At 41.8% G+C, this 19,119-nt stretch overlaps 1 protein-coding gene across 1 annotated transcript; it reads left to right on the top strand.

Moving 5' to 3' along the window:
• Positions 1–4,832: 4,832 nt before the first annotated feature.
• Positions 4,833–18,512, top strand: LOC120045526 (dual specificity protein phosphatase 3-like). Its single transcript, XM_038990429.1, has 4 exons — positions 4,833–4,985; positions 5,173–5,180; positions 15,649–15,881; positions 18,271–18,512. Exons 1-4 carry the CDS (start codon positions 4,833–4,835, stop codon positions 18,510–18,512), a joined length of 636 nt encoding a protein of 211 aa, XP_038846357.1.
• The last annotated feature ends 607 nt before the right edge of the window (positions 18,513–19,119 follow it).

A 19,119-nucleotide genomic window follows, 5' to 3' on the forward strand; every position in this document is an offset into this window, starting at 1 on the left:
GGTTGTTTTCTTCTTGTAATAGTTATTGTGGGGGGGTGGTTTTCTTCTTGTAATAGTTGTTGTGGGGGGGTTGTTTTCTTTTCTTGTAATAGTTATTGTGGGGGGTTGTTTTCTTCTTGTAATAGTTATTGTGGGGGGGTTGTTTTCTTCTTGTAATAGTTGTTGTGGGGGGATTGTTTTATTTTCTTCTTCTTGTAATAGTTGTTGTGGGGGATTGTTTTATTTTCTCCTTCTTGTAATAGTTGTTGTGGGGGGGTTGTTTTCTTTTCTCCTTCTTGTAATAGTTATTGTGGGGGGGTTGTTTTCTTCTTGTAATAGTTGTTGTGGGGGGATTGTTTTCTTTTCTTCTTCTTGTAATAGTTATTGTGGGGGGGTTGTTTTCTTCTTGTAATAGTTGTTGTGGGGGGGTTGTTTTCTTCTTGTAATAGTTATTGTGGGGGGATGGTTTTGTTTACTTCTTCTTGTAATAGTTGTTGTGGGGGGGTTGGTTTTCTTCTTGTAATAGTTGTTGTGGGGGGGTTGTTTTCATCTTGTAATAGTTGTTGTGGGGGGTGGTTTTCTTTTCTTCTTGTAATAGTTGTTGTGGGGGGATTGTTTTCTTTTCTTCTTGTAATAGTTGTTGTGGGGGGGTTGTTTTCTTTTCTTCTTCTTGTAATAGTTGTTGTGTGGGGATTGTTTTCTTTTCTTCTTCTTGTAATAGTTGTTGTGGGGGGGTTGTTTTCTTTTCTTCTTCTTGTAATAGTTGTTGTGGGGGGGTTGTTTTCTTTTCTTCTTCTTGTAATAGTTGTTGTGGGGGGGCACCTGTAAATGTGCTGTTCACATTTCATGTTAACTTATCAAACTCTTGCAGCAGCTAACATGATTTACCCTGAATAGAATTTGGATGGGCTCTTAGATTTACAGCTTGGACCCAGGTGGTGAACGTTCCAATCAGCTGGTCAGTATGAGGAATGACCCGGAGGAAACTGTCAATAGAGATGCTATTAAATCAATGCCCTGCCAGTATCCTATCAGCCAGATGGGCTCCTCCATATAGATCCTATTAAATTAGTATTGAGTATTCTAATACATTATTCTATGGGCCCTTCCCTCTCAGCTAGACATATCACTCATCTAGAAATATCATCTTAGATGGACTCACTTAAAGAACGAAGTCATAGATTAATTTACCTGATAGCTTATGCCCAATAGCATACACTGAGTGTACAAAACATTAGGAACACCGGCTCATTCCATGACATAAACTGACCAGGTAAATCCAGGTGAACGCTACGATCCCTTATTGATGTCACTTGTTATATCCACTTCAATCAGTGTAGATGAAGGGGAGGAGACAGGTTACAGAAGGATTTTTAAGCCTTGAGACAATTGAGACATGGATTCTGTATATGTGCCATTCAGAGGGTGAATAGGCAAGCCAAACTATTTAAATGTCTTTGAACAGGGTATGGTAGTAGGTGCAAGGTGCACCAGTTTGTGTCAAGGCTTACAACGCTGCTGGGTTTTTCACGCTCAACAGTTTCCCGTGTGTATCAAGAATGGTCCACCACCCAAAGGACATCCAAACAACTTGACTCTAATGCTTCCCACAGTTATGTCAACATGGGCCAGCAGCCCTGTGGAATGCTTTCTGGGTGGGGGTGCAACTCAATATTAGGAAGTTCCTAATGTTTTGTATACTCAGTGTAAATGGACCATTATTACACAATAAGATTGAAAGCGTATCTTACTGGCGTTTTGGATGTATGGTAAACAGCTGATACAGCTAGAGCTTAATCAGTATGAGCCCTGTATGTTAGTGTTGGAGTGAGAGAGAGAGATGATGGCATTTCATGGAATAATGATGTTGCACCTCCATCTAGTGGTGATATGGGAAGATGCATAGACTGGCCAAAAGCCATGACTTTACAGCCAGATCCAGAAGAGACTGGAAGCCATGATACCGACCACAAAAATATATATATATATTTTGAGGGACCTACTGTATACTATAATCGGCACTAATAATTTATTTATCGAAAGTACTTCGTTACAGTCTACTATGTTAATTAAGTTGAAATATCACTAAAGCAAATTGATGGAGCAAAGTGGAAAGAGAAAGTTATGATGTAATAGACACAATTTTTAGATGCAATATTTTGTTGTAGGGGTAAACTACATTTCTGGAGGTTTCAGAATGCCAAGAATGGGGTACACTGACCCCTTGTGGGGAAGAATATGGACTCAAAAATCAGAGAGCTTCGCTGTAGGCTATAGCAGGTGCATACACCTGTCATAGAACTGGCTACTGTGTTGAATATTGACCTGCACATGTACGCATGAACATGTTGTCCATCATTTTGGTAGATTATGTTACAATATACAGGTAACTGACTAAATAAAGGAAACACTTGAGTAAATGAGGGATACAAAGTATATTGAAAACAGGTGCTTCCACACAGGTGTGGTTCCTGAGTTAATTAACAAATTAACATCCCATCATGTATAAAATACCCAGTTGCCCATTATTTTGGCTACCATGGCTAGAAGAGGTCTCAGTGACTTTGAAAGAGGGGTCTCAAAGGAGCATAGCGGGTTCAAAGGGGGTGTGTGTCTCAGTCCAGCTTTTCAAAAGTTATCTATCTGGATTCCGGCTATCGGATAAGATTAAATGCATAAAAATCTAATGAATAGAACAGGACTCCCCATTCAAGTCAGTGACTTGTCCGTTCTATTCATTCTATTTTTATGCATTTAATCCTACCCGACAGGCAAAATCCAGATAACTTGTGAAAAACTGGGCCGAGATCTCAACCCAACTGAACACTTATGGGAGATTCTGTAGCGGCGCCTAAGACAACGTTATCCACCACCATCAACAAAACACATCCATCCCTCTAATAGTGTGCCAGACACTTGTAGAATCTATGACAAGGCGCATTGAAGCTGTTCTGGCGGCTCGTGGTTGCCCAACGCCCTATTAAGACACTTCATGTTGGTGTTTCCTTTATTTTCGCAATTACGTGTATCTATCTTGGCACTTACATAATCTGGTAATATCAATCACATTTCATTTTCCCCATCCATTGGCAGCGTGCTTATCCACGCTGTGTGATGCAGAGCCATAGAAAGGCCTATATGTCTATATAACTGTAGCACTGGTGTGACCTCACTGTCTGGTGCGATCAATGTAGTTTCGGCCACTACTCGTGGAGACTGAAGAGCCTATAAGACCCAGGCATGCAAGACTGGCTGTGATGCAACAGGGTTGTGTAACTTGGTAAAATCTTTAGGGCACCAATGACATTATACTGTAGTCATAAGACCTAATGTCTTACTTAAAGACCCATAAGACCCAATGTCCCAACTTAAAGGCCCAGTGCAGTCAAAAACTAGATTTTCCTGTGTTTTGTGGGGGGTACATATTTCCACATATATATTTACACACGATGAGGTTGGAATTATACTGTGAAATTGTGAAAATTATGATAATGCCCTTTTAGTGTAAGAGCTGTTTGAAAAGACTGCCTGTTTTGGTGGGACAGATTTGGCCTTCCATGGTGACATCATCAGGCGGTAAATTAGTTAATAGACCAATAAGAAAGAGAGTTCCAAATCTCTCTGCCAATAACAGCTAATTTTCAGTTTTTCCCTCCCCACTCAGACCACTCCCAGACCGTCCAAGCAAAATTCTTGCTTGTGAATTTGAACTTTCCTAAGAAGCTATTTTGGTTTGTTTTTTTGACCATTTTAATTGAAAATAATCACAGTAAGATATTTAGTTGTTAAATAAAAAAAAATGGCTGCATTGGACCTTTAAGTAAAAATGTGGACATGGGACATGGGTTATCATGACTGAATAGATGAATGCACTACAGGCTATAGGTGCAATGATTCATTAAAAGTTACAAGGACAACAGCAGCAGGTCTGCACATTTTGCAATAGTGTTACTGTGTAGACTAATGTTGGGTTATTCATTGCTTAAGGTGCTATTTAAGTCTTAATAAACGTATTCTGCAAAGTCAACGATCCACCGCAACCTTTCCGTGGAATCCTAAGAAAATTATATTATTTGAAAAAAGTAGACAAAGGGCTATATTCCAAAGATGTAAAATATTGTTTTAGAGAGAATATGCTATGTTCATTATCCTGTTGGTTATTGCTACTTGTTGGATCAGCAATGGAAATACAATGGACCTTTCCACTAACAACCAATATAATCTATAGATAGCTTTTGCATTAGGCCCATATAACTGCTGAATACTGACTAAATGTTCCTAGGCTTATCAAAATGTATGCATGCAAAAATATCCCTTAGACATCAGTAGCAGCCCTAATTAGCTAATTGACTCAATCAAGATAAAAAAAAAATTAAAAAAAAAACTGCCTCGTGGATGAGTCTACTGTAACTGAATGACAGTGATGCTGTGTTGGGATGCTTCATATCATCTTCATTCATTATGGTCACCAGTATTTTCTCCAGTAGTTTCTCGGGCTTTACCTCTTCCCAGCTTCAGCAAGAGTATAAGAGATGCCATTCGAAAATCAAAACAAACGTAATTGAGTGGTCTCTCCAATGGCGCCCTCTCTGCCTTGTTTATAGTGTCTTCGTTTACCACACTTGCGCGCGCGTGCCGCTGTCGTCAGCCAATTCCTGTCTGGAGTGTCTGACCGCCGGTGGGCGAGTGGGGTGTGTCTGCAAGCGGAGAGAGCGTGTGATTCAGACTCCTTGTACACAACACGACTCGAGTGAGAATAAAATGCTGCAAAATCTGAAATTGACACGACTCAGAGTCTAGCAGTAATCTGACACTTGTTTGTTCGCCAGTTCGGAGAGAGACTGCCTGGAACCATGAAGAAATCGAGCCCGGCAAAGCAACAACCACCACCACCACCTCCGGCTGAAGTCACCGTGCCAGATAACGAGGTTACTGTGCAACAACTGAACGAGCTGTTGTCAAACAGCAGCGGATTTTACAGTTTACCAACACAGCATTTCAACGAGGTCTTCCCTAGAATATACGTTGGTAACGCGTAAGTTATTTTTATACGACCAAAATTCTGAGGAATATGTGCACGATAGTTTATATTTTTTCCCTTTAAACAAACAGTAACCTACGATATTTATCAGATGACACCGACAGGTAGGCTATTGCTTCATCGTCCCTAGCAACGCATCCCTATCTGTTCAGACAGACACGTTCATGACAATATTGAGCACAGAAAATGTCAGAATAATATATAACAATATTTGCAGGCTATAGAATGTCATTGTTGACACCCATGAATTAAAACCTTATTCTAAACGAATATTTTCCAATTTTAACAAATTGCAAAATTCCAGCAACAAAGGCTATAGCAACCTACCATCATCAATAAAAAGTGTTTTAGGATTCAAATGGATTTGACAACTAACAGTATGAAGGGGATTGGTGTTGATATGCAATCTCTTAATTCATAATATTTGTCACGAGCATGGGAGGAGGCTGTTCTCTCGCTCAGAATAGATGAAGGAAATAGTGCATTTTCTAGAGGCACATCGCTCTGAATAGATGAAGGAAAGAGTGAATATTCTAGAGGCACATGTTCCCTCTCGAACGTTCATATTTGAAGGGCGATTCAAAACGCCCGATTTTATTTGAAACGACTCCATTATGTTATCGGTATCTCCCGCGGTTTCATTCAACGCCCCTATTCTATTCTATTAGACATTTACATATACAGCAGTGCTGAAATAATCTGGTTTTAAATGTTCGTACGAAACAAAGAATCGGATATGGAATCCATACACACAATTTTCTCAAACTGTTGGATTGTGAGTGTCAATGTAGGCTATATTGATCAGGGAACTAGACATTGTGCAGCCTAAATGAATGAAGCAGACGAGACAAACATTTTCATTATTATATATTTTTTAAACAAATGTACTCGCTCTTCAATCAGTTTAATTCCACCTGTGTAAATAATGCTGATGTATGCACACTGGTCCCCAAGGCTCCACTGGGGTTTTCAATATTGTTTCCGATATTGAAACACCTTTTCATTGATAACACCCCTCTACACACCTTCGTCTCTCACTTACCTTTATACACACACACACACACACACACACACACACACACACTCTCTCAAAGGGGGGTGGAGGGCTAGACCAGTCTCTCATGCTATTCCCCTAACTGGGTCGTACCAACCATTAGGTGTCTTTTGAGTAGTGTCAGAATAATGCATAATCAGCCATCACTTCCCTTGGGACAGGAAGCTTGTGTGCAACAGGGAGGGGCAATGGATTGCAAGCTTAACAAGAAAATTGCATTTGTTAAAACATTTCTAGCCTGTCTATCTACAGTCTGGGTAACAGGGTTGATGTGTTAAACTCAACCCGCTCAGATTTCCACCACAAAACACCAGAAAATTGCCAAAAAGAGTAGAACCAGCCAGCCCTGCTTTTACATTATGATTTGACTGGAAAAAAATATTTAAAAAGGAACATTTTCATCACGTAACAGGGTTGACCTTAAAATTAATCACTAATCACATGAAATAAATAATAACCTTCAGAAATAACTTTGTCAAAGTAACAAAATAACTCGGTATTTAAAATAATGTTAAACATTTGGAGAGATGTTGTGGTTAAGTGGGTTAAAATCTTCTTAGAAGTCAGAGGGTGACAGAGGGACATGTCAAAATGCTGAATTTTGGCACATTACCAAGTCTTTATTAAAATAAAAATCTGATTGAAAATATTGCATTTTCAAAGTGTTCTACAGTGCATAAAGTATTCAGACCCCTTGTCTTTTTCAGCCTTATTCTAAAATGGAAAAACTGAAATCACATTTACATAAGTGTTCAGACCCTTTTCTATGAGACTCGAAATTGAGCTCAGGTGCATCCGGTTTCCCATTGATCATCATTGAGATGTTTCTACAACTTGGTTGGAGTTCACCTGTAGTAAATTCAATTGATTGGACATGATTTGGAAAGGCATACACCTGTCTATATAAGGTCCCACAATTGACTGTGCATGTCAGAGCAAAAACCAAGCCATGAGGTCGAAGGAGTTGTCCATGGAGCGTCGAAACAGGATTGTGTCAAGGCACAGATCTGGGGAAAGGTACCAAAACATTTCTGCAGCATTGAAGGTCCCCAAGAACACAGTGGCCTCCATCATTCTTAAATGGAAGAAGTTTGGAACCACCAAGATTCTTCCTAGAGCTGGCCACCAGGCCAAACTTAGCAATCGGGGGATAAGGGCCTTGGTCAGGGAGGTGACCAAGAACCGGATGGTCACTCTGACAGAGCTCCAGAGTTCCTCTGTGAGAACCTTCCAGAAGGTCAACCATCTCTGCAGCACTCCACCAATCAGGCCTTTATGATACAATTCTAAACCTGTTTATTTCTCATTATGGGGTATTGTATGTAGATTGATGAGGAAAAAAAACAAGTTATTACATTTTAGGATGAGGATGTAACGTAACAATGTGGAAAAAGTCAAGGGGTCTGAATACTTTCCGAATGCACTGTATACGATCTTACAGTGCTTTCACAACGCAATTCAGAGAAACTGATCGTAATTTTGGTGCGCATAGAAAGTCATGAGTGCATTCAGGTGCGTATGCCGTGGTGACTTTTCTTCCCATTAAACGAACAGGCTCATTGTGTTCAGAACATCCCAGGGTGTGACGCCATGTCATCTTGTAACTGTACATCAAGCATAGTGATCAGAAACGTTGACACATTATGACAGGAGTTTTATGATTTGGAAATGTGAAGTGCACATTTGGACTCTCTGTGTTTGGCTTGCTTGTATGACGTCAAAGCGGTATATATTATAATCCTCAACGTTTCATCTTTAAAAATACATAGTCCTCTAAATGTACAGAATTTCCCTCAGACAACAAAAAATGTGCAAAATCTGCCCAGTTAGGGGGAGGGATGGGGGCCACTTCTTGTCGCGTTTGGTGCTCAAATTCAGAATGGCTGTCAGTCAAAACCCATACACCGCTTTGAAGCGCAGAGCCAGAGCTCTGACATCATGAATAGCATGAATGCTATTTTCGACCCTTATACAGGTATGAGTGTAAAGCGCTACTATATCCAAGGCAGGCAAAAGGCACTCATTTCGTGGAATGACCCAGCTATAAATGCAATGTGGTTGGTTGACTGGGTACTATGTAATGAGGGTGCCGTGTCTTTCCCACAATTTACAGCCCGCCATTCCAGTAAGGTCAGTTCCTAGTAATCCCTTATGCTGTGTGCATGTAGGAGGTGTGTCAGTCCCAATGTATATGTAAAGTCCAGCACACATACACTACACATACCTAGTCGAGACACTATGAATAAGATGTCATGAATAAAGTCCATGCATGGCGTGTGTTTTACATGTACTTGGGTGAAAGAAATCCACATTGAGGACATACACAATAACGTGAAATAGCTTGGTCTTAAAGTGGCAATATGTAACTTTTTGGGTGACCTGACCAAAATGTACACCAGCTTCAAACAGCTGAAACAACAATATATTTGGTTATGGAAAATATATTTCACAGCGGTTTAGATTGTACAATGATTCTCTACACTATACCAGCTTATTTTGTCACATAAACTGAAATTAGGCGAACTATTTGAGTTTTAGTAACCAGGAAATAGAGGAGCAATTTCTGAATAGTGCAACTTTAATATACAGAATTTGACAATCAATAATAGATTGTATAGTTTTCCTTTATCCATGTACAGGAAACTCCTAAGTCTCTCCCTCTTGTCTAATGATATCCATCACTTGGCTCCAGTCATTGCCAAGAGAGCATTAAGAGGGTGAGCTGGATAGAAAGCAAGCACATTACCTCTGTGTTACAACAAAATCAATCTGAATGTGCCACTCTCTCGGGCCAAGAGACAACTGACACATTGACAAGACATCTTGTCTTCGACTAAGTTTACACAATGGTCATGTTCTAAGTGGTTAAATGTCGTCTGGGGTTTTTTACCTTTAATTTGAAATGTGTAAAGAAGACCCTTAGATATTGGAGACAGCACAGTAAATAGAATATGTCTATATCCTTTCTGTTTACAGTACATTTCATGACAAAATATTTCACTGTCATATTCATTGTATTTGTGAGAAAACAGATGCTTAAAATGACCTCATATCTTGGAAGTGCATCATCGTCCAATGTAGAGTAAAGGGTTTATGGCAGAGGTACCAGGAAGATGTATGGATTGCCTATTGATTAGGGTCTACACACTGACCACTCACACCACTGTCTGTTCCACAGGAACCAGTGGCTTCTCACATGTTCTATGTTGAAGGTCAGCCAGAGAAGAGGTGTATTCATTACAGAAACCGTTTCTAAGAACCAAGCGGAAGCAAACAGGGCAAATGAAACGGGGCGGGACCTACCTGAATTTGTCCAATGGAAACAGACTAAACATTTTGCAACAGAATCTGTGTGATGGTTAGACCACTGTTGCCACATAGCTCAAGCTGATAAGTAGCTGGCTGCTGTTAATTTAAAACAATGGACGGACAAATACACACACACAGTGTCATGCCCATTAAGTCTGAGTGGGCAGATTGATCAATTTTCACTGTTAAAAAAAAAAAAAAAAATCTATATATTATAGAAGATATTGTTTATTTTACCCTATAATTGGCATTATTTAATTATGAGCTAAGTTTCATTGTACATGTGGGACCTTGACACCAAAATGCTCTTAATATTTGCCAACAGATCTCTGTTAGCTTCTTAAGCTATCATGTTAAAACACTCCCTGCTTGAAAAGTCTAGTAGGCTCGTAACACAAACTTGAGTAGTGAGTTGCTCTCTGGAAAAAAACACCATCCATGGAACCCGGATGTCGATGGAAGCCATGATGTAAGGTGTGCTAAAATGCTTTCGTCGACGCCCACTCAGGCTTTAATATAAAAGCGCTGGGCAGCCCCTGGTTGATGGCACACTTTGGCTCTTTGTAAGGGCTTGTATTAATAATGGATAGACTGGGACTGCAGAGAGGAGGAGTATGAGTGGAGGACATGTAAACACACACACAAGCAGGTATGCATACACATGCGGGCAGGCACTGGTGTACACACTCACATTCAGACGCACGTACGCATAGATGCTCAAATAATATTGGCTATATCTGTAGAGTCAGGAGCTTACAGGCACATACTCTGAAACACATACATGCACTGTACACGTGCTCAATGTGACACACACACACACACACACACACACACACACACACACCTTCCTCTCACAGAGTCATCGTCATTTCAGGAGAAATATGACCGCAATCTTCCATGGCTCCACCAAGATAGACAAAGCCTCACAGCAGGAAGAGTGAGAGAGAGCGAGAGAAGAAAAAAGGGTAGACACAGTAGGGAGAGAGATGGATAGACACAGTGGGGAGAGAAAGGGGGAGAGCGAGAGGGTGTGTGTGTGAGTTATGGGTCTCTGTGGGCAGATCTGAGCGGCTGAGCCCCATGTACAGAAGCCATCGCTCCAGCACCTCGGAGGAGCCTTGGCCTACAGGCAGGCAGACAGATGGGCTGCCTCATCCCCAGTCATAAAGAAAGATGGTGGCAGACTGGATCTTTATTAGTCAGCCCGGCAGCGTGGGTGTGTTGACCCTCTGTCTCAGGGGACCCATGCAGGGTCACTCAGCCTCTCCACATCTCTGCCTGGAGCCGGATGATATGCTTATCCAACTGTAGAGCATAGTAAGTACAATTAACAGAAACGGTATTCAATTAGGTAGGTAGGTAGGTACAGTGCCTTCAGAAAGTATTCACACCCCTTGATTTTTTTTCTACATTTTGTTGTGTTACAAAGTGGGATTCAAATGAATTTATTTGTAAAAAAAAAAAAAAAAAATGTCAGTGATCTACACAAAATACTCTGTCAAAGTGTAAGAAAAATGTGAACGTTTGTAAAAATATATACAGTACCAGTCAAAAGTTTGGACACCTACAAGGGTTTTTCTTTATTTTTACTATTTTCTACATTGTAGAATAATAGTGAAGACATCAAAACTATGAAATACCACATATGGAATCATGTAGTAACCAAAAAAGTGTTAAACAAATCAAAATATATTTTATATTTGAGATTCTTCAAATAGCCACCCCTGGCCTTGATGATAGATTTGCACACGCTTGGCATTCTCTCAACCAGCTTCACCTAGAATGCTTTTCCAACAGTCTTGAAGGAGTTCCACATATGCTGAGCACTTGTTGGCTGCTTTTCCTGCAGTCCAACTCATCCCAAACCATCTCAATTGGGTTGAGGTTGGGTGTTTGTGGATTGCCAGGTCATCTGATGCAGCACTCCATCACTCTTTAAGCACCAGCTGTCAGAGCAGCTCACAGATCACTGCACCTGGACGTAGCCAATCTGTAAATAGCCCATCCAACTACCTCATCAACATATTTATTTTATTTATTTTTGCTCCTTTGCACTCCAGTACCGCTACTTGCACACTCATCTTCTGCACATCTATCACTCCAGTGTTTAATTTGCCATACTGTAATAATTTTGCCACTATGGCCTATTTATTGCCTCACCCCCCTTATCCTACCTCATTTGCACACACTGTATGTAGACTTTCTCTATTGTATTATTGACTGTATGTTTGTTTGTCGTTTGTCGCACTGCTTTGCTTTATCTTGGCCAGGTCACAGTTGTAAATGAGAACTTGTTCTCAACTAGAATAAATAAAGGTGGACAAAAAAAAAAACTCTCCTTCTTGGTCAAATAGTCCTTACACAGCCTGGAGGTGTGTTGGGTCATTGTCCTGTTGAAAAACAAATGATAGTCCCACTAAGCGCAACCCAGCTGGGATGGTGTATCACTGCAGAATGCTGTGGTAGCCATGCTGGTTAAGTGTGCCTTGAATTCTAAATAAATCACAGACCGTGTCACCAGCAAAGCACCATCACACCTCCTCCATGCTTCACGTTGGGAATCACACATGCCGAGGTCCTCCGTTCACCTACTCTGCATCTCACAAAGACACAGCGGTTGGAACCAAAAATCTCACATTTGGACTCACCAGACCTAAGGACAGATTTCAACCGGTCTAATATCAATTGCTTGTATTTCTTGGACCAAGCAAATCTTCTTCTTATTGGTGTCCTTTAGTAGTGGTTTCTTTGCAGCAATTCGACGCAAGGCCTGATTCACGCAGTCTCCTCTGAACAATTGATGTTGAGATGTGTCTGTTACTTGAACTCTGAAGCATTTATTTGGGCTTCAATTTCTGAGGCTGGTAACTAATGAACTTATCCTCTGCTGCAGAAGTAACTTGGTCTTCCTTTCATGTGGTGGTCCTCATAAGAACCAGTTTCATCATAGCGCTTGATGGTTTTTGCGACTGCACTTGAAGAAACTTTCAAAGTTCTTGACATTTTCCGGATTGACTGACCTTCATGTCTAAGTAATATTTGAGCTGTTCTTGCCCTAATATGAACCTGGTCTTTTACCAAATAGGGCTAACTTCTGTATACCACCCCTACTTTGTCACAACACAGCTGATTGGCTCAAATGCATTAATTTGTGGAATTTCTTTCCTTATCTTTTAAAAAGGCACATCTGTTTAATTTAAATGCATTCCAGGTGACTACCTCATTAAGCTGGTTCAGAGAATGCCAAGAGTGTGCAAAGCTGTCATCAAAGCAAAGGGTGACTACTTTGAAGAATCTCAAATACACAAATCCAAATATATTTTATAACACTGGTTGGTTACTACATTGGTTACTATGTGATTCCATATGTGTTATTTCATAGTTTTGTCTTCACTATTATTCTACCATGTAAAAAAATTAAGAAAAACCATTGAATGAGTAGGTGTGTCCAAACGTTTGGCTGGTAGTGTGTGTAATATATATACCTAAAAATATATGGGGGATTGGAAATGATGCTGACAATTACATTGAGGGAAGCCACAATCTATCTGCAATATAAACAAAATATATATATTAAACTGTCACTCGGCCGCTCAGGAACATTCACCGTCTTCTTCCTAAGCAACTCCATTGTAGATATGGCCTTGTGTTTTAGGTTATTGTCCTGCTGAAGGTGAATTAATCTCCCAGTGTCTAGAGGAAAACAGACTGAACCAGGTTTTCCCTCTATGATTTTGCCTGTCTTAGCTCCATTCAGTTTTTTTTATTCTGTACAAGCTTCCTTATTTTCACTCTGTTAATTAGGCTGGTATTGTGGAGTAACTACAATGTTGTTGATCCATCCTCAGTTTTGTCCTATCGCCGCTATTAAGCTCTGTAACGGTTTTGAAGTCATCATTGACATCATGGTGAAATCCCTGAGCGGTTTCCTTCCTCTCCGGCAACTGAGTTAGGAAGGACGCCAATAGCTTAGTGGTGACTGGGTGTACTGATACACCATCCAAAGTGTAATTAACAACTTCACCATGCTCAAAGGGATATCCAATGTCTGCTTTTTTTACCCATCTACCAATAGGTGCTCATCTTTGCGAGGCATTGGGAAAAACTCTCTGGTCTTTGTAGTTAAATCTGTGTTTGAAATTCATTGCTTGACTAAGGGACCTTACAATTATCTGTATATGTGGGGTACAGAGATTAAGTAGTCATTAACAAATAATGTTAAATATTATGACACACAGTGATTCCATGCAACTTATTATGTGACTTGTTAAGCACATTTTTACTCCTGAACTTATTTAGGCTTGCCATAACAAAGGGCTTAGAATAATTATTGATTCAAGACATTTCAGCTTTTCATTTGTAAAAATAAAATAAAACATAATTCCACTTTGACATTATGGGGTATTGTGTGTGTGTGTGTGTGTGTGTGTGTGTGTGTGTGTGTGTGTGTGTGTGTGTGTGTGTGTGTGTGTGTGTGTGTAGGCCAGAGACCAAAAAAACTAAATTTTAAATTCCAGCTTTTACACAACAAAGTGTGGAAAAAGTCAAGAGGTGAGAATACTTACTGAAGGCACTGTATAGACCGAGTGATAGGAGTATCTGGAAGGCGGCTAGTTTAAATACCAGGTAGGGCATCTGAACTGGCAACTGGAGAGATACTGGTTTCAGGTCATAGCTACCATCTACTGCCGTTGTGCCCTTGAGCAAGGCATGAATCCCCTACTTAGCTCCAGCAGCGCTACACTGCGGTGGACCCTGTCCTACCCCAATTTTGGGGGGGGGGGGGGGGGGGGGGGATTTTCTGGCAGGGTTGGATTTGTACTCCTAAGCATGTGATAAATCTGTGCCCCATAGTGGCCATGAGTTGAAACTAAACTGCAATGGGAAACGCATGAATAAAACTGGAGAAGGAAGGGAGCAGAGATGGAGGAGAGCAGAAAGAGATGTATAGTTGTCTGGAAGTTGAGTAGATGGAGATGCAGTCACTGGAGTGGAGCTGGCTGAGTATGGAGCTCTCTAGCCTCTCTTCTCTTCCTGGCCTTGTCTGAAATCTGTCTTTCCTACTACTTACTAAAATGACATGCTGTGTACTAATCATACTACATTCTATTTAGAATGTACTGTTTAGTAAAAACGTATGCAGTAAGCAACAAACATGCTGAGAAGACGTCATCTAACGCGCAATTCCCCGCAATTTCGTATATTTTTGTAGAGCACATCCCCTATTCTGATTATCAGCTGTTGTCAAAAACACTGAAGTGTAAAAAGACGATTATCTTCCTTAATAGTGTGCCGTGAATTCTACTCGATGAAAAGCCGAAATGAGTATGACATCCTGGCATTTTGGACACGACCCCTCTCTCTATCCTTCATTCTGTCTCTCTCTCTCTGGCCCTATTTGTATCTCTTTTTCCTCTCCCCCTCTGCACTCTCTTTTTCCTCTCCCCATAGTTTTTATTTTCTTTCGTTTTTTTATTTTCTCCTTTTGTTTTCTTTTTACTTTTCTTATCTTTTCATCTTTTATTTATTTTATTATCTTTTTTCTTTCTTCTTCAACCTTTTTTCTTTTCTTTCTCTTTCCTTTCTTTCCACCTCCCTGGGTGTCGTAGCCCTATTTCGGTCAGTGATCAGGATGCCTGTGGCTTTCTGTCTTCCCCTGGGCAGCACCCAAGATCTAATTTTCCTTGGCATGGCTCCGGACATTCCCCTGTCCCCTGGGGGGGGGCACTAACATAGACAGACATCTCCACTGTTTAAAAGCGGGCTCCACCATTTATTCCGTTCAAGCTCCAACCAGCCATGGCAGAGCAAGGCCACGTCGACAGCTAGGTCTGAGACCGGGCTAGATGGGGTGGCCTGTGTTGGGTGTGAAAATCGACATGCAGTAAAACCCATTCAACACAATTTTCACAACGATGAGCTAAGAGTGCTGTGGCAACTCCGAACATTTAGGATGACGAGCTGGAGAGGCGTTGATGGTGTTAGGACAATGGCTTGAATAGCAGGTCTGGGACAACTTTGGACTGTAGTTTTAAAACAGTCAGCTGCTAAAACTTGCTTTTGTGCAACCTTGTACATTGTGATGTTTAGTTTGACAGCCATTGCTTATTTACTCTAACTTAGAGTAGCTACTCTACAAAGTAGCTACTCTACAAAGCTGATAATAGTGACTCTGGAAGCCACTGTTCTCAGATGTGGCCCATTCGTAATCAATGTCTGATGTCTACCTCATAGAAATATCTATTTCTATGGTCTACCTCCCCAGGTTTGTGGGCCAGAATCTGATGCGTCTGCAGAAGCTGGGCGTGACCCACATCCTGAACGCGGCGGAGGGCAACTCCTTCATGCACGTCAACACCAACGCAGAGTTCTATGCTGGCTCGGGCATCACCTACCACGGCATCCAGGCCAACGACAAGCCTCAGTTCAACCTCAGTACATTTTTTGAGGAGGGGGCGGACTTCATCGAGAAGGCTCTGGCACACAACAATGGCAAAGGTGAGACTGATTACTCTGGGTTCTCTTTTACCACAGGAGGCTGGCGAGGGGAGGACGGCTCATAGTAAATGATGGAATGGAGTGAATGGAAGGGTATCAAACACATGGAAACCATGTTCCGTTCCAGCCATTACTATGAGCCCGTCCTCCCCAATTAAGGTGCCACCCAGCCACCTGTTGTTACTGAGCTGTTTGTTCGACTAAGTGACAATCCGTTTGGCATTCCATAGTGATGTACATTGAAGAGGCCCAGTTCAATTGACTTCAGGACATGGTTGACTGAGGTGAATTGATATGCCTTTAGCATTGGTCTCCATACGGTCTTTCTCTCTTCTACAGTAGGTTGTCTGATGTAAAGAATTGGGGGAGCTTTATTTTAAGGTACTGTTTCTACAGGTATTTACTTGGTATAAGTTATTGTGTATTTACCATTTCACTATGTAATTTAGAAGCCAATACCTGATTTATTTCTGTACTGTAAAATAGAGCGCCAATCGCCCCTTATTGGTCAAAGAGCAATATGATCAAAGAGCAGTATGGTGTGTTTCCCCTCAGTCATTTTTTTTTCTCATTTCAAAATATTTGTTCCCCTGGTTAAAACTGTAGACCACCTCTTGTTGCTCCAAGTCTGTTATGAGAAGAGGAGTAACAGAAACTGTCCTTCAGGGTATAAAATGTTTAATGATGCATTCTCTGTCACTGGTAAGAGATATTCCTGTGAATGGTTTCTCAGGCTAGTCCTATTGCACATTGCTACATCATCGGATGTTTCGATTAGTTGAATGTGGTGAGAACATTTTGCACTGGTCATAGATGGATCTATTGTACCAAACCAGACACTCCACATTGTTCCAGAGAGAGCAAGCACAGACACCGGTTTGGCACACATTATTTTTCCTTTGCGCTGTGTTCCAGTAAAAAATGCTTAGAAGATGTCACTTCAAGAGGGCCATTTTGATGTGATTAATTACCATGACACCGTTTGAAACATTGCATTGAACAGCACATTGAATAGCACGTTTTGACAGTACTATTTAACATATGTGTCGGAGATTTGTAACAGAGCACCAACCAAGACAAAACAAAGGGAAATCTAGCAGGGAAGCCGAACAACAAAAGATAAAGGGAGTGCCATTCACTTCAACCAAACCCCTCTAACTCATAACAGCCTCTGTAGACCGAAAGAACAGGAACAGCCATCTATCTCTGACTACAACTCTGGCTCCTCTCTCCCAAAACATTACTGGGATGTTGACATACCCTCGGGGCCCATTTAATTGGAGCCCTGAACCCTGTGTTTTATGGCATTGATTTAATGTCATCTTTGACACAGCGGAACAATTATAAAGCGTCTTAATTCCCGGGCAATTTGGCAGCAGCAGCGTCTACACCCCAGTCAATCACAGTGGCTACAGTAGGGGAGGAAGAGGAGGAAGGACACTTATCTTTCCAACAAGCCGGAACACCAGCTCACTCTGGTGGATATAGTGTCTAGCTGTAACCCATCAAGGCTTGATCAGTGACATTTTGTGACCCCCTGCCGAGCTGTGGAAAGGTCAAAGGTCAGGGACGGAGCTTGTGCATGTGCCTCGTCAGCAGGGTTGTGAGTGTGTGTATAGAGTGAGTGTGTGTGTGAAGCGATGAGAAGCTGATTCCGTGTGTATGTTCTGAGCGTCTACAGTCAGCCCTGGATTGATTGGCGGGAGGCAGGGTGATTGGGGATTGGACAGAGGTCACTTAAATGGCAAGAGCCCCGAGACGCTGGGAGCGGTGTCAGGTTTCAAACACTGCAGAGTCGGCAGATCGGAATTGAGCACGAGCAGATTGGCTTCTCAGTGAAATTGGCACAGTGTATTCCTCCTGGGGAGTAGGGAGGTCGATAATAAATACATGAGTTGAGGAGTGGGATGTTGAGGTGTATTTATGCACACACAAATGCATGCATAGTTTACATATCCACTTACACACACACACTGCGCTGGTGAGGCTACGGCAGTGGTTAGGAAAGTAAAGAAGTAAAGGAGGTCAGGCCCTGGATTGGCATCTCTCTGGCTGAGATGCTTCGCTGGGCAGTGTTTTTATACGGAGTATCTGTTCCCTCGCTCTTTTTCTCCCTCCTTTCGTCCCTGTACCTCACTGTCTTCCCTCTTTCCTTCCTTTTACTTCAGTCCCAGTCTTCGTCAGAATCCCAATAGCCAGAAATGGTCTCCTTTCGTTGTGTCCATTCCTTCAAGACCTCTGATCTGAAAGCATTTGATGGGTTTAAGCAGTATAGTGGAACCCTATCCAGTCCTCAACTATCAGTGTTCATGAAGGAAAAGGAGTTGAGTCAAGGGGGCCATTGAGGAGAATTGGGATGTAGCCCTAAGTGTCTGTCTGTGTCCATCAGGGAAGGTGTACGTCCACTGCCGAGAGGGCTACAGCCGCTCGCCCACCATTGTCATCGCTTACCTCATGCTGCGCCACAAACTGGACGCCCGGGTGGCGGTTGCCACGGTGAGGCTGAAGAGAGAGATCGGCCCCAATGACGGCTTTCTGCGCCAGCTGTGCCAACTCAACGAGAAGCTGGCAAAAGAGGGCAAGTTGAATGGGGTGATGCCAGTTGTGGCTGCCAGGTTAAAGACAAAGTAAGAGAGGGAGAGAGACCCAACCCCTCCTATTCTACCTTCCATAGGAGACAACCTGACTCAATCCATCCTGACCGGCAAACGTCTCACACACATGCACACACACATACATGTAACATACATGCATACATGCATACACTGTACATACATTGTGACAGTCACACAATAACTCTCTCTCACACACACGAACGCTCTTCTATCTGTCATGCTGCCGTCCTCTTTCTCACCTTCTCTCTGTCTCTCGCTCTCTGTCTCTCGCTCTGCTGTTGTCCTTGGGTACATTTGTCTAAACCCCAGCCTGTTCCGATAGTGGGGGAAGTATGTTGGGGGCATGCAGGCATCCTTCTAACCATGGCTCAGTGCTTTACAGTTACTCTGTCACCCATCTTCTCTCTGTAGATTCCATAAGCATACGGCCCACCGCTGGCACACACAGCCCCAAAGTTCCCTGAGTGTGATGTTTTGACTTGACCAATGAAGCATTCCCTAGACCATAGGTTTAAAACACTGAACATTTCTCTCCGTGTTCAACTTTTGGAGCTCTGAGGTCGGAAGAGTTGTACAAATAATATATTATAGCACAATCATTAAACAGAATCCCACTGCCGGGA

The sequence above is a fragment of the Salvelinus namaycush genome, chromosome 4 (genome assembly GCF_016432855.1).
Source record: "Salvelinus namaycush isolate Seneca chromosome 4, SaNama_1.0, whole genome shotgun sequence".
In the NCBI taxonomy this organism is placed as follows: domain Eukaryota; kingdom Metazoa; phylum Chordata; class Actinopteri; order Salmoniformes; family Salmonidae; genus Salvelinus; species Salvelinus namaycush.

Coding starts and splice junctions, on each gene's coding strand:
- LOC120045526 (XM_038990429.1), top strand. CDS start 4,833: ATGAAGAAATCGAGCCCGGCAAAGCAACAACCACCACCACCACCTCCG. Junction 15,882..18,270: donor GGCACACAACAATGGCAAAG/GTGAGACTGATT, acceptor TGTGTCCATCAG/GGAAGGTGTACGTCCACTGC.